Below are 16558 nucleotides of genomic sequence, written 5' to 3'. Positions count from 1 at the left end.
TTTGTTCCAGCTAATTTTACACTTTCTTCTGTAATTACGCGGCTATACACCTTTAGAGTCATACAACTTGGTATGTGACACATGCTAACTGTTAGCATGCTAACTTTAGCATGCTAACTTTTTGAGATAATTTTTGCAATTGTTTACCCCAGAGTCATATAACTTGGTATATAACACTTGTTAACTGTTAGCATGCTAACGTAAGCATGCTAGCATGCTAACATTAAAGTGCTAACTTTTTTTATACACCGGAGTCTTATTTTGGTCCTTTTTGTATGCTAATGTTAGCATGCTAACTTTAAAAAAATAATTTTTCAGGTTTACATCACAGATTAATATATTTTGGTACTTGACACATGCTAAAGTTAATGTTTTAGCGCTAGCTTTTTAAGCTAATTTTGCAGGTATACATCTCAGTGTCCTAGGTTTTTAGTATTTCACGAATGCCGACTGTAAGCGGGCATGTAAGTATAGTACTGTTAGCATGCTAGCAGTTTTTGCTCATTTTGCTCATATTTATTTGTTTCTTGACGCTATCCGGCTAGCGTGCCAACTGTTAGCATTTCGATTCGGCTTTGGCTCTTCCGCATTCACACAACATTTCTACAGAAATTGCATTTTCTAGTTCTTTGAAAAAATCTATACCGTATTTTTCGGACTATGAGTCGCAGTTTTTTTCATAGTTTGGCCGGGGGTGCGACTTATACTCAGGAGCGACTTATGTGTGAAATTATTAACACATTACCGTAAAATATCAAATAATATTATTTAGCTCATTCACGTAAGAGACTAGACGTATAAGATTTCATGGGATTTAGCGATTAGGAGTGACAGATTGTTTGGTAAACGTATAGCATGTTCTATATGTTATAGTTATTTGAATGACTCTTACCATAATATGTTACGTTAACATACCAGGCACGTTCTCAGTTGGTTATTTATGCGTCATATAACGTACACTTATTCAGCCTGTTGTTCAATATTCTTTATTTATTTTAAATTGCCTTTCAAATGTCTATTCTTGGTGTTGGGTTTTATCAAATACATTTCCCCCAAAAATGCAACTTATACTCCAGTGCGACTTATATATGTTTTTTTCCTTCTTTATTATGCATTTTCGGCCGGTGCGACTTATACTCCGGAGCGATTTATACTCCGAAAAATACGGTACATTGTTTTTGTTTTTAAGGTGAAAACTGCCAAAATGGCCCCCGCATATTTTGATTTATCAGTCTTTGGCCCTCAAAAAATTGGGCACCTCTGGTCTATCCATCCATTTTCTACCGCTTGTCCCTTTATAATTTGTCAAGTAACTAAATATTTGACCCTGGGGTGCATACCTGCAAAATTAGCACGCTAATATTAGACTGCTAATAATTCATGTTAAAAAATGAGCTACGGGCCACACTTTGGAGACCCCCTGCTGTCGTTAGTGGATCATGTAATTAGACGGCTGGTGGTTGGATACGGTATGAGTGGATGAATGCACAGCGATGAAGGATGGAGCGACATAGGGTTGGATGAATGGATGAGAAGAATATATGAACGGAGTGATGGAGAGTCAGCTGGAAGAACAGGAAGTAGATTGCTAGTATCGACACCCACCAAAGTCGGGTGTATTCCTCTTCAGCTCCTCCAAAAACACCACTTTCTTCCTCACCACGCAGCCATAGCTGTAACCTGCAACACACACACACACACACACTACTGCATCACACACACTCGCCTATAGGGTGCAGCAGCGTGTCACCTTTCTCCAGCCCGTCCAGCACTTGCAGCCTGATGATGTCGCCCTTGTGGAAGTTGAGCATGGAGCGGTCGTCCGCCACGAAGTTACGCTCCGCGATCACATAGTCCGAATCCTGAAAGGAGGACACAAATGTCCCGATTGTCGTGTTCTGGCAATGCTTACTTAATGGGGACATCGCTCTGTTTACACCAGACCTGGGCATTCTACGGCCCGCGTGAGGCCAATCATAAATTACAAAATACATTTAAAAAAGTATCTATGTCGAGTGTGCAATACAATGGTGCTGCTTTTGTTTTGAAAAGCGTTATTTGTATTACTTCCGTGTGGACGTATGCTCGTGCGCGATTGTGAGTGAATGTGAACAGCGGCAATCACAAATTACAAAATACATTTAAAAAAACATCTATGCCGTGCGTGCAATACAACTGTGCTGCTTTTATTTTGAAAAGTGTTATTTATGGGCGTATGTCCATGTGTAACCTGTGAGTGAAGGTGCACAGCGACAAGTGATGCCCGGTTACCCCCGAGACGCTAAAAAGAGAAAACTTGATGACGAATACCGCGTTTCCAACAAGACATGGACTGCCAAGTATTACTTTACATAAATTAAAGGTAAAGCCGTGTGCTTAATTTGTGGTACACAGCTTGCTGTGTTTAAAGAATATAATTTGAATCGCCACTACATGACGAAGCACGAGGAAAAATACCTGAATCTGTCTGATGAAGCGCGCGCAAGGGAGGCTGATGCGTTGATGGTAAAACTGCAAACCCAACAAGGACTTTTTGCCAAATTTCACACCCCCAGAGATGCAGCTGTCAGGACAAGTTTCGTCATTTCTCACAAAATCGCCAGAAAAAGTACGGCGTTTTCTGACGGAGAGTTTATTAAGGAGTGCTTATTGGACTCTGTTGCGCTGATATGCTCGGAGAAGAGGGGCGCATTTGAGAACGTGTCACTCTCCCGACGCACTGTAACGAGGCGGGTTGAGACCATCGCTGGAAACTTGGAGCTTCAGCTGAAGAACAGAACGGCCGACTTTGACTGTTTTTCGCTGGCTTTGGATGAGAGCTGCGATGTACGTGACACCGCCCAGCTGCTCATCTTCTTACGTGGGGTAACTGCAGACTTTCAAATCACGGAGGAGCTGGCAGCCATGCAGTCAATTAAAGAGACAACCACAGGTAATGACTTGTTCACATAGGTAAATGCGTGTTTGGAAATGTCAGGACTGAAATGGGACAAGCTGGCAGGTGTGACAACATATGGTTGTCCAAATCTGACGGGGAAAAATGTTCGACTTTTAAAGAGGATGCAGGATAAAGTGACAGAAATGGACATTTTTGCATTGTATTATACATCAGGAAGTGTTGTGTAAGACAGTGTTAAAAATAAAACCATCAAAAGCAATCTGCTTTTGTATAAAGTTAAGTTAGGTTAAATGAAATTATTATTATTATTATTTATCTTACGGTATATCAAAAATAATTTGAGCAAAATTTAATTGAAATATTGTCGGTGTGGCCCTCCAGCAGTGCTCTGGTTGCTCATGCGGCCCCCGGTAAAAATTAATTGCCCACCCCTGGTTTACACAGTCACCTTTAGGGGACCTCTGACGGTATGGGGACACAAAAACAGGTCCCCTAAAGGGAAACCTAACCCTAACCCATCAATTTGGTACCCATGAACCATATGAACTCTTTTTCCCCAGGGTCCCCAGTAAGAATGATCAGCACATAACTTCATCAATCCAGAGATTTAAAGACGTGTATGAGCTAACTGGGCAGTGGCCATATTATGCCTCTACAACCTGTAGAAAGGGTGGTCCCCACAAGTGATGATCAAAAACGTGGTCCCCATTCCAAATGATAACTAGTATGTGTGCGTGTGTGTTATGTATACATTTTGTGTATGTTTCATTTTCTACTTATTATGTACATACATTTGTATATGTAGTACATGTTTTGTACATTTATACAATAATGTAGACTGAATGAAAATAGGTTGAGAAATGATAAATAAATGAGCAAGATATGATTTATTTTCAAATTAGATGTGTTATGTTCATTAAATACTTTGCTGTCCTTAAAAATGGCCAACTCACAGAACTTATTACTATGTGTGTGTACGGTCAAATCTACCTAGCAACATCGGTCGGTCCTCACAACTACAGAAGTAAAATATTTTCTTTTTACTTTGTGTGTTTTGCATTCTGAAGTGAGGTTGCAACTCTCTACTCCCATCTAGTGCTAGATATATATTTTTCATCATTCTAGCTATAGTGGAAAGGGGGGCCCTCACAACCTACTGACCAAACGTGGGTCCACACAAAGTACGCAAGACATGTATGTGTGTGTGTGTGTGTATGTCGTACCTTCTTGATCTCGTTGATGAAGGCGTCCACCAGGTGTTTGACCTGCGGCGCCTTGGCCGAGAACAAGATGAGCTTGTCGTTGGTCAGGATGAACTCCAGCATGTTCTCAGACGGGATGGTCACGAACAAGATGTCTGCGTAACTGACGGTGACAGGACGGCATTAAAAACACACACCTGCACTGATTAACTGGAAAACGCGTCCAAAGTTATAGATTAATAATAATAACAATTATCCCAATGCCCTGACATACGTGTACGCTCGGAGGACCCGGAAGTAGTCCGGAGCGGTGGCGCTGCTCCTCACGGTCTTCAGCAGCTTGACGCCGCCGTGCGACACCGACATGACCTGCACGCCTGTTCCCACGCTACCCTGCACACACACACACACGCAACATGACTTTAACACAAACTACAATATGAAATCACCAGTGATTGCTGTTTGTGCAGCAATCACCGAAATTAGCAAAAAAGAGTTAGAATTATCAAGTTGTATAACTCTAAGGTGAACTGCTATGAAATTAAAGGATTGTAAAACTAGCCTAAAAAGTTAGCATGCTAACAATTAGCATATGCCAAGTACCAAGATATATGACGCTGAGGTGTACAAAGGTAAAATTGGCTTAAAAAGTTGTCATGTTAATGTTAGCATGCTAATATTGTATGGCTGCGAAATTAGCGAAAAATAATGATCATATATCATTTACCAATTTGTATGACTTTGGGGTATGCGGTTGCAAAATTAGGAAAAAAAGTTAGCATGTGTCACTTACCAAGATATATGACGCTGAGTTGTACAAAGGTAAAATTGGCTTAAAAAGTTGGCATGTTAATGTTAGCATGCTAATATTGTATGGCTGCGAAATTAGCGAAAAATAATGATCATATATCATTTACCAATTTGCATGACTTTGGGGTATGCGGTTGCAAAATTAGGAAAAAAAGTTTGCATGTGTCACTTACCAAGATATATGACACTGAGTTGTACAAAGGTAAAATTGGCTTAAAAAGTTGGCATGTTAATGTTAGCATGCTAATATTGTATGGCTGCGAAATTAGCGAAAAATAATGATCATATATCATTTACCAATTTGCATGACTTTGGGGTATGCGGTTGCAAAATTAGGAAAAAAGTTAGCATGTGTCACTTACCAAGATATATGACGCTGAGTTGTACAAAGGTAAAATTGGCATGTTAATGTTAGCATGCTAATATTGTATGGCTGCGAAATTAGCAAAAAATAATTATCATATATCATTTACCAATTTGTATGACTTTGGGGTATGCGGTTGCAAAATTAGGGAAAAAAGTTAGCATGTGTCACTTACTAAGATATATGACGCTGAGGTGTACAAAGGTAAAATTGGCTTAAAAAGTTGGCATGTTAATGTTAGCCTGCTAATATTGTATGGCTGCCAAATAACGAAAAATCATCATATATCATTTACCAATTTGCATGACTTTGGGGTATGCGGTTGCAAAATTAGGAAAAAAGTTAGCATGTGTCACTTACCAAGATATATGACGCTGAGTTGTACAAAGGCAAAATTGGTTTAACAGTTACCATGCTAATGTTAGAATGCTAACATTGAGCATATGCCAAGTACTAAGTTATATGACTCTGCAGTGTACAAAGGTAAAATTGGCTTAAAAAATTAGCATGTTAATGTTAGCATGCTAATGTTAGCATGCTAACATTGTATGGCTGCTAAATTAGTGGAAAAGAGTTAGCATGCTAATGTTAGCATATATCATGTACCAAATTCTATGACGCCATTAGCATGTGTCACTATATAAAGAATTCAGCAAAAAAAGTGTAAAATGAGCTAAAAAAAAAAAAAAAAAAGAAGGAACATTTTGACTTTGGAACCGTTAAAATAGGTCGGGAAATGTGGGACCCTCACCGAAGCAGGGAAGAGTCTGGAGAAGTAAATTTCCCAGGTGTCCCTGGCGGCCGTGACTATCTTTTTCTTCACGTGTTCTTCCACCGGGTCCATGTTCTGTTGGACGCCATGTTCGCCTGTGAGTCACACACACACACACACACACACACACACACACACACACACACACACACACACACACACACACACACACACACACACACACACGCACACACACACACACACACACACACACACACAAGCACACACACGCACACAAGTGAGTGTCATGCTTTAAGGAGTGTGTAAAAACGTGCGTAGGAAGAAGAGAGGGACTACCAAAGAGAGCTTTCATCCTCTGCCTTTCATCCCGCCTGATGCGAACGCACGCCTCTGACAGAGTGTCGTTAACTATCTGCGCAGAGGAGAACACAATTAAGCACGCTGGCGGGAGATTGCCTTTCATCTGCCGTGCCATCAGCCGGAGTATGTGAGAGGTGGAGGTGTGTGTGTGTGGGGGGGGGGGGGGGGGGGGAGTGAAGTGGATAAAACAGTTGCACATATTTGGAAGCCATTTTAATGCGGCGCCGGCGGGAGTTCGACGCTAACATTAAACCAGATTTCAACAAAATATTCCACATACAAAAGCAAGGATTTACTCCACCTTATTCACACAGTGGATCACGTGCCGAGTTATGTGACTCTGAGGTGGACGGCTGAAAAATTGGCTAAAAAAGTTATCATGCTAATTTTCGCATGTTAACATGCTGATGTTAGCATGCTAACAGTTAGCATGTCCCAAGTACCAAGTTATATTAATAAAAATTGGCTAAAAAGTTAACAATTATATCATGTATCAATGTTTTTTACTCTGGGGTATACGGTTGCAAAATGAGAAAATAAGTTAGCATGTGTTACTTACCAAGTTATATGACTCTAAAGTATATGGCTGTGAATTTGCGAAAAAGTTAGCATATATCATGTACCAAGTTACTTTACCGGGGCATACTGTTGCAAACATTTAAAAAAAAGTTAACATGTGTCTCAGTTTATTGCAGTTAATCGGTCTGGTAAAGGAATTTCCATTAAGTAGGAATTGAAAATCATAAATCAAATGTATTCATAGCTTGAGCATAAACAACCTCTATATACCATACTTGCCAACCTTGAGACCTCCAATATCGGGAGGTGGGGGGTAGGGGGTGGGTGGGGGGGCTTGGTCGGGGGTGGGCGGGTGGTGGTTGGGGGCGCTGTTATTTACAGCTAGAATTCACCAACTCGAGTATTTCATATATATATATATATATATATATATATATATATATATATATATATATGAAATACTTGCCTTTCAGTGAATTCTAGCTATACAAATATACATATATATATATATATATATATATTTATTTTATTTACATAAAAGAAATACTTGAATTTCAGTGTTCCGGTGGCTATCCATTAGATGGCAGTATTGTCCTGTTTAACTTCTCCGTTCATGATGAGTATATCATTTCGGCCACCGTGTTCAATGGAGAAGTCTGTTCTACATATTTACAGGCAACATACACCTTCCCCTTCGAACTGTCCTGGATGAACTGAAATTCTTGTTTCCATTCATTTTGGAACTTGCAAGCGTATTTCTTCATCTTGCTCGTCGACGGCGTCGCCATGTCTGTAATTTCCTCATTCTTCTGCTTCGTCTCCTTGTGTGCGCAGTTGTGCACTCTACTCTCTAAAAGCCCTAGATGTTATGACGTCATTGGGCAGGCAAGCTGTTTATATTGTGGGAAAGCGGACGTGAGAACAGGCTGTCCCCACTCAGTCTCAGGTCCGCATTGAGCTGCAGGGGGCGTGGCCTCCAGCTCCGGCTGAATACCGGGAGTTTGTCGGGAGAAAATCTCTGCCGGGAGGTTGTCGGGAGAGGCGCTGAATACCGGGATTCTCCCGTTAAAACGGGAGGGTTGGCAAGTATGCTATACGTTTAAAAAAAAACCTACATTTTCAGTAGAGATGGCAAGATCACATTTGAAACGATACGGTACCAATTCCCGGTGCCTGGGAATCCACACCGGTACTTGATACCAATTCAGGTTGGGATAGGACAATGGGGAAATGATGTGGTTGCAGTGGCGAAAAAGGGAAACAATATTTGTGTTACTTTTTTGTGTGTTGATAAATATTGTTTTTGATAATAAAAACTATTTTTTTAATTGCGAATTTAAAAAATGATGTAATTATGATAATTGCACTCCAGTTGTTATATCTTGTTCAGGTGTCTTTATCAAGCACTGCATTTATTTGTATGACCCAATGCAAACAACCTTCCCTAGTCATGGTGGGGGAAAAAAATGAAATATCGAACCAACACAAAATGACAACAGACATGGTCACACATAACAAAATATAACACAATTTGTGGATATTGCAAGAAAAAACACGTCAGTGCACCATACACAAATTCAAAACTACACCCATTACAAAGCATGATGGGAAAAATGCAACACACACATATCCATGTTTGTCGCATGATGATTACAAAACTTTAAGGAGGTCGTCACGGAAGTAAACAAGGTAGGAGTCCAACTATCACGTAATAATAATAACTTTTAATAATAATTAATATCCAATTATGTTAATTATTGATTATCAATCAATCAATCAATCAATCAATCAATGTTTATTTATATAGCCCTAAATCACAAGTGTCATATCCATTATATTAATATAATATGTACAGTCGGCTTTCGGCCCACGACAAAATATTTTCAGCCCAATACAGCCCCCAGGGCAATATGTTTTGACACCCCTGGTATAGTTTATGGTGTGTTTTTTGTAGTGCCCTAAAAAGTGTTAATACTGTAAGTATTGCACTTTTTTTTTACGCGCCAGCTGTTTGATTGTAACGTGCATTTTAGTTGTCGTTTTCATGAACAAATTTGACTCTGAGGTGTACAAAGGCAAAATTGGCTAAAAAAAAAAATGTTGGCATGCTAATTTTAGCATGCTAACAGTTAGCATATGTCATGTACTAAGTTATTTTACTCCGGGGAGCACAGTTAGAAAACACGTTAGCATGTGTCACGTACCAATTCATATAACGGCTGCGAAATGAGCTAAATAAGTATAAAATTTGTCAAAAAAAGTCAGCAATTGTTAACAGTTAGCATGTGCCATGTACCAAGTTATATGACGCTGTTATGTTAAATTTTTGTTTCGCTGTAAGTCTCTGAGGCAATAATGTGGTTATTGTAGTATAAAATATTTGATGACGTGTATTTTGAGTCACCTGTTTGAAAATGAGGTCCAACACCAGCGGGCTGTTGAAGTTGTCTTTGGGGTAAAACACCTGCAAAATACACAAACACAGAGTCTTTCTGCTGGTGATCAAGTATCATGACGATTATTGCTTCCATGCAGTAAAACATACTGTATATTCCTCCCTCCTTTTTAGCCGTTAATTGCTTTCAAACGCCCAATATCCGCAAAGTAGTCATTCTTTTTTATAATCTAATATTTTCATAGTTAAAGCTATAAAAATCCTGTTTTACGACCTTCTACTAGGAGTGTGAATTAGGGTTGTCCAATATTTGTACCAATATTTTGGTACCAAAACCTATTTTGATACTTTTCGATACCTTTCAAAATAAAGGTGGCCACAAATAAATGTCATTAATGGCTTTATTTTAACAGGAAATCTTATGATACATGCTTCATGTGTTTCTTTTTGCAATCCAGGAACAATTTTGTCATTAAATAAAAAAGTAAACATACTAGACAACTTGTCTTTTAGTAGTCAGTAAGTAAACAAAGGCTCCTAATTAGAGATGTCCGATAATGGCTTTTTTGCCGATATCCGATATTCCAATATTGTCCAACTCTTAATTACCGATTCCGATATAAACCGATACCGATATATACAGTGGTGGAATTAACACATTATTATGCCTAATCTTGTTGTGATGCCCCGCTGGATGCATTAAACAATGTAACAAGGTTTTCCAAAATAAATCAACTTAAGTTATGGAAAAAAATGCCAACATGGCACTGCCATATTTATTATTGAAGTCACAAAGTGCATTATTTTTTTTAACATGCCTCAAAACAGCAGCTTGGAATTTGGGACATGCTCTCCCTGAGAGAGCATGAGGAGGTTGAGGTTGGCGGGGTTGGGGGGTGGGGTTAAGGTGGGGTGGGGGTAGGGGGTAGCAGTGGGTGTATATCAGGGATGTCCAAAGTGCGGCCCGGGGGCCATTTTTTAACGGCCCCACGGCCCATTTTAAAATACGATTAAAGAAATTAAAAACATAAAAAGTGGTATGGAAGACCAAACAGGTGAAATGTAACAAGAAAATGTTGCAATGTTTACTCTAATAACACAAAGCTGCCATGCAGGCTGTTTCTTTCTTTAAAAAATAATAATGAATCAAAATCAATGTTATTATGAATTATTGACCTATCCAAGGCTCCAATTACGTCACATTAAATATTGCACTTTGAGATATTTTTTGGGGAAAATGTTGCATATTTTGTGTTTGCCATATAAAAAATTGAGCTTTTTTTAATTTATTTTTTTAAAAGAAGGGCCTAAAACGAACAAACAAAAAACATAAACAACAATACAACGTATAATTGACGGATAGATCTGAAGTTGATCTCGAGATTATTGTGTTAAAAGTAAACAGTAAAAAAAAATGTATAATTTATTTTCTAACCCTTTTGGTTCCCCAATAATTTTTGTGTGATTTTTTTTTAAGTGTCATTGCTCAAAAAATAATAATGAATTACAAATCAATGGTGTTATGAGTTATTGCCCTTTGTAAGGCTCCAATTATTATATAATCTGAAATATTCCTCTTAAAAATGTTATTGGGTGAAAATATTGCATCTTTTGTGTTTTTTCCATAAAAAAAACAGGGTTTTCTTTGACAAAAAGAGCATACGACTTAAATCTTTAAAAACGTTATATTGACAGATAGACCTAATGTTGATCTAGAGATAATAATACTGAATAATGACACATTTTGAATATTTTTTGGACAAAAACCCTTTGGGATCCCCGGGATCAAGCCTGAGTGGAGGCCTTAATGTATATTTTTTATACATATATTGTATTGGTTTTTAAAATAAAAAAATATCAAAATGGCCCCCGCTTGCTTTAATTTTTCAGTGTGCGGCCCTTAGTGGAAAAAGTTTGGACACCCCTGGTGTATATTGTAGCGTCCCGGAAGAGTTAGTGCTGCAAGGGGTTCTGGGTATTTGTTCTGTTGTGTTTATATTGTATTACAGTGCGGATTTTCTCCCGAAATGTGTTTGTCATTCTTATTTGGTGTGGGTTCACAGTGTGGCGCATATTTGTAACAGTGTTAAAGTTGTTTATACGGCTACCCTCAGTGTGACCTGTATGGCTGTTGACCAAGTATGCCTTGCATGTGACTGGTCCGGCACGCAAAGGCAGTGCCTTTAAGGTTTATTGGCGCTCTGTACTTCTCCCTACGTCCGTGTACACAGCGGCGTTTTGAAAAGTCATACATTTTACTTTTTGAAACCGATACCGATAATTTCCGATATCACATTTTAAAGCATTTATCGGCCGATAATATCGGCAGTCTGATATTATCGGACATCTCTAGTTTTAATAATAATAATGATTATGTAAGAGTGGACTGAGCACCTCTTTCCTGAGGTAAAGTCTCCAGGGAACGTTGGTGTAGGTGTAGTGTTCCTCGTTGGTGCTCTGGTGCAGTTGAGTCTGAATGTTCTCCACTTCCACCGGCATCTCTCGAGACACTGCAAACCAGTTCCAACACAAGCTTTTATAAAACTCTTTCCGAGTCACGGGACAAGAATATTGGTTTGCTTGTAGTAGTTTGAACTGAATTAATGAGCAAAATATCCGAAATGTTCCAAGATCTCACATTCCGAACTATTGTTTTGGTTCTATATTGTGAGGGTGTGTGTGTCAGTGTCAGGACCTGGTGGGGGGACCAGAACCGGACGACCGGGCGCTCTGGTCTTGGTGCTCCTGGTGGGTTTCGAAGTGGTCTCCTTCATCACAGGGGCAGAAGGAGGCGGAGCCTCTGGACGTTTAGGCTGCACAGGAATCATCGTGGTTTTTACCTGCATGAGTGTGTGTTGTTGTGGCAAAATGTACGTTTTAGTACGTTTAGTATAAGCCGCACCCACTGAATTTTAGAAAGAAAAGTAGTTTTCCATATATTAGCTGCAGATACTGTATATATCGGTACGAAAGATTTTGTAAATGTTTATTTGTATACCTTTATTGTTTCCTGTAACGCGGCAGTAAAACGGCTGGTGAAACAAAACAGAAGTCGTCGTCATGGACCTACTAACTGCTGAAGCTAGCTCTCCAATCAGACTCAATAACTCCACAGTGATGTTTTGGTGAATTTACTGAGGAATTTGTGAAACCGAAACAAGACAAAAAGAATGCCATTGTAAGTTAATAATGCTAACACATACTGTACACTCGTAATTGTGTTAGCATATTAGCTAATGCTAACGACGGCGGCTTGATTACGTTACGATAGCACGTACAAATATGCATGAAAACACTCCCACAGACATCACACATGGGACGGTTTAGTAAGTAAGAATTGTTTTAGTTATATTGTAAAACTTGCAAACGTGGCTTGGGGTGATGGATGAAGAATCCATACGAGTAGAAACGCTATGGACGACTAGAAGACGGAACAGCACTTGTATGTGCGGTCCAAAGCACTAAAGGGAAGGTAATACTGTAGACGTTTACCCCGCAGCACCTGCAGTGAGCGAACACGCCCAAAAGATGGCGCCATAGCAGAAACAACAACACACCTTTTCAGTGTCTCGAGTTGTGTTTAATGAAAACTATTTTTTGAACACGAAATATTTAAAAAAAATCCCAAAATGAGCTGCAATCCTTTATAAGACGCAGAGTTCAAAGCGTAGGGAAAAAAAATAGCGGCTTATAGTCCGCAATTCACGGTTATCTCCTGTCTAAAAGAAATTTTAGTCAAAGTGCTTCTTACGTGCCTTTGCCTTAACTGCCTGGGCCGTTTTTTTGTCTAAAAGATACAAGTTTTTTTTAGCCCCCTGCTAAATTCCTCGGACCTTTCAGAGATAGCTCCGCTTGGTTCTTCTTACGCCCTACCCCCCCTCAGAGGACTGTTGTGATGCTGAAGATCACTAATTTATATTGTATTTGTCTTTTGGCCAAAGGTTAATTTCTATATAGGTTTCTTTTGTGATTGATGCTGTATTACTGCCTTTCCCAATGTGTAACCAAAACATCCCTGTTCATAATCAAATGTTTGCTCATCCTCCTTCCTCCAAAAGCGGGCCACTTCGCCCAACCCCTTCTCCGTGTTCTCACATTCCGAAGGCAAATATAAAGATCTGGAAGTTTTTCATTGTCTTTCTCTCTCGCTCGCTCTTCCTTCTTCTATTAGCAGCGTACACTTGCTTCTCTGTAACTTAATTCTATTTGAAATCTCAAATAAACACAGACAAAACCTCAGCGTTCTCTGGACATTTCTTTAAAGAAACCAATCCAAAACATTCTGCACTCACCTGTGGAGCAGGAGGGTTGTTCATCTGAGGCTTTAGGATCTGTAACGCTTCGTCACGAGGTGTTTGTTTCTTCTTGAATTTACCCTCTGGTCTCCTAATCACATTCATCCGCCACACAAAGCGTACATTTGAATCATACTTTCTACTTATTGTTATGTGAGATGGAGGGTCATACATACATATACAGTATACATATATACACACACCTTAGGTCAGGAAAAAACTCAGAGGCTATATCATCCCTACAAGCCTGTTTCACAGGTTTCCCTGCTCGACAGGGGATTTTATGTGTTTTTTCCTGACCAAACTTATTACAAACAATACTTTACCCCAGTATTGAGCACTGTACAAAGGATATACCACAGAAACCTCAACTATATATACATATATTTACATATGTATACATATATTTACATATATATATATATATATATATATATATATATATATATATATATATATATATATATATATATATATATATATATATACACAGTATATATATATATATATATTTATATATATATATACATATATATATACATATACATACATATATATATATATATATACATACACACATATACACATATACATACATATTTATATACAGTATATACTTACACACACACATATATATATATATATCCACACATATACACACACACACACACACACAATTTATATATATATATATATATATATATATATATATATATATATATATATATATATATATATATATATATATATATATATATATATATATATATATATATATATATATATATATATATACAGTATACACTACCGTTCAAAAGTTTGGGGTCACCCAAACAATTTTGTGGAATAGCCTTCATTTCTAAGAACAAGAATAGACTGTCGAGTTTCAGATGAAAGTCTTTTTCTGGCCATTTTGAGCGTTTAATTGACCCCACAAATGTGATGCTCCAGAAACTCAATCTGCTCAAAGGAAGGTCAGTTTTGTAGCTTCTGTAACGAGCTAAACTGTTTTGAGATGTGTGAACATGATTGCACAAGGGTTTTCTAATCATCAATTAGCCTTCTGAGCCAATGAGCAAACACATTGTACCATTAGAACACTGGAGTGATAGTTGCTGGAAATGGGCCTCTATACACCTATGTAGATATTGCACCAAAAACCAGACATTTGCAGCTAGAATAGTCATTTACCACATTAGCAATGTATAGAGTGTATTTCTTTAAAGTTAAGACTAGTTTAAAGTTATCTTCATTGAAAAGTACAGTGCTTTTCCTTCAAAAATAAGGACATTTCAATGTGACCCCAAACTTTTGAACGGTAGTGTATATATATATATATACACACACACATATATATATATATATATATACATGTACATATGCACATCTTTAAATGATTAATTAAATATGTCATTAATTAATTGAAATTGGAAAGCAAAAAACAAATGTGTCATTAATCAACTTATTGAAATAATTACTTAAATATTTAATAAGTTATTTACCATTTAAATATTTATGAAATTATTTCACAATTTAATTAATTATTTATTATTATATATTCAATGAACGTGCGTGTCAGCGCTTCAATCTGTCAAACTTTGCCGTCAAAGTCAGTGGGCGGGCCCTAACACCTGATTGGTTACCCGGCACTCGTCTGTGGAACTCGGACCAGAGACGAGGAAGAGTACTTGTCGACATTTTGGTCCACTGTGGAAATAACTCCGACAACCTGAATAAATACCACCACCAACTCCCCAAAGAGTACGAGTATGTTTTAAAAGACGCCCTTCAGACCGAAGCAACCATTGGACGAGATTCCTGTTCGCCCCGCCCACTGATTTTGATGGCTGAGATTGACAGATAAAAAAAAAAATGAAGCGTTGACACACAAGTTCATGATTTTTTTTTTTAAATCATTAAATTATGATTTTTTTTAAATTCTGAAATAATTAAATAAATAATGGATTTAATGATTAAATAATTATAATATTGAAATAATTAACTAAATTATTAAATAATCAAATTAATTAAATTAAAAAATTTAACAACACATTTGCGTATTCAATTCTGATTATAATGAATTAGTGACACATTTAAGTAATTATTCAGAGATGTATTCACAAATTGATTTTGTCACATTTGACCCTCCATAATATGAATGTCCTCATTTGGACAATCACCTTTTCCCAGGTGGGAGTGGCTCCATTGGTGGAGGCGGGGAGTTGTATCGCCTGATAATTTCTGAAACCCCACCCCCCCATAAATCATTAGAAAATATAACACAATCATTCACAATGTTTTATTATTGTGATTATTTCTGGGTATTTTGTTTTTTCTTTCACGTTTAACAACAAGTTTTACCTTGAATGTCGTGGCTGGGCACAATATGCTCCGTTGGCCGAGGGGAGTACTTCACCATCTCACCGGCAGGGGGCGGCGCAGACGTGGGCACTGGGGCTGACATTGCACACAACACAACACACACACACACACACACACACACACACAAACTAGTAGTAGTGGACTTGAAGTGGGTGTGGCATGGATGATTGTTTGGCGCCCAATAAAAGACTTGATGGAGGATATTAAGTAACACACACAAAACCAAGTTAAGTCAAACTGCTTTCTTACCAAAAGTTTTGGCAGGTTTGTCCTTGTTGGTGGGAATTGTTGGTGCTTTCCTCCGAGGAACGCTGTCTTTATTCGACTGTGGACACACACATACAGACAGACATCATAAACAGGCTCTAAAATATGACCTCTATCATTGTTAATGTGACTTTGATCCTATACAACAGATATGACAGTTAATGTCGCTCAAATAAAAATAATTGTGACTTAAAAAAACAGTAGAACTGACTGTTTTACTCCTTTTAAACACGACTAATGACAAATAAGATCCAAATAAAAAACATATAGTGTTGATTCTAACACAAAAACGACTATTCTAAAAATATGTATATATACAACTAGTATTTATC

At 38.0% G+C, this 16558-nt stretch overlaps 1 protein-coding gene across 1 annotated transcript in view; it reads right to left on the bottom strand.

Annotated features, from left to right (window-relative positions):
• The window catches only part of LOC133633820 (unconventional myosin-XV-like), a 138815-nt gene that overhangs the window by 26713 nt on the left and 95544 nt on the right, over positions 1–16558 (bottom strand). Inside the window, exons 45-57 of the mRNA XM_062026542.1 lie at positions 16209–16284; positions 15939–16034; positions 15758–15818; positions 13575–13668; positions 11978–12095; positions 11677–11792; positions 9292–9351; positions 6345–6420; positions 6027–6142; positions 4376–4494; positions 4123–4264; positions 1751–1862; positions 1606–1680 (exon numbers count right to left, since the gene is read on the bottom strand). Of these exons, the coding sequence (XP_061882526.1) occupies positions 1606–1680; positions 1751–1862; positions 4123–4264; positions 4376–4494; positions 6027–6142; positions 6345–6420; positions 9292–9351; positions 11677–11792; positions 11978–12095; positions 13575–13668; positions 15758–15818; positions 15939–16034; positions 16209–16284 (1261 nt within the window). The remainder of the gene's footprint in view (positions 1–1605; positions 1681–1750; positions 1863–4122; positions 4265–4375; positions 4495–6026; positions 6143–6344; positions 6421–9291; positions 9352–11676; positions 11793–11977; positions 12096–13574; positions 13669–15757; positions 15819–15938; positions 16035–16208; positions 16285–16558) is intronic.

Source organism: Entelurus aequoreus, linkage group LG18, assembly GCF_033978785.1.
Source record: "Entelurus aequoreus isolate RoL-2023_Sb linkage group LG18, RoL_Eaeq_v1.1, whole genome shotgun sequence".
In the NCBI taxonomy this organism is placed as follows: Eukaryota; Metazoa; Chordata; class Actinopteri; order Syngnathiformes; family Syngnathidae; genus Entelurus; species Entelurus aequoreus.
The sequence above is the reverse complement of the archived record's forward strand: the minus strand, read 5'-3'. Positions and strand labels throughout refer to the sequence as shown.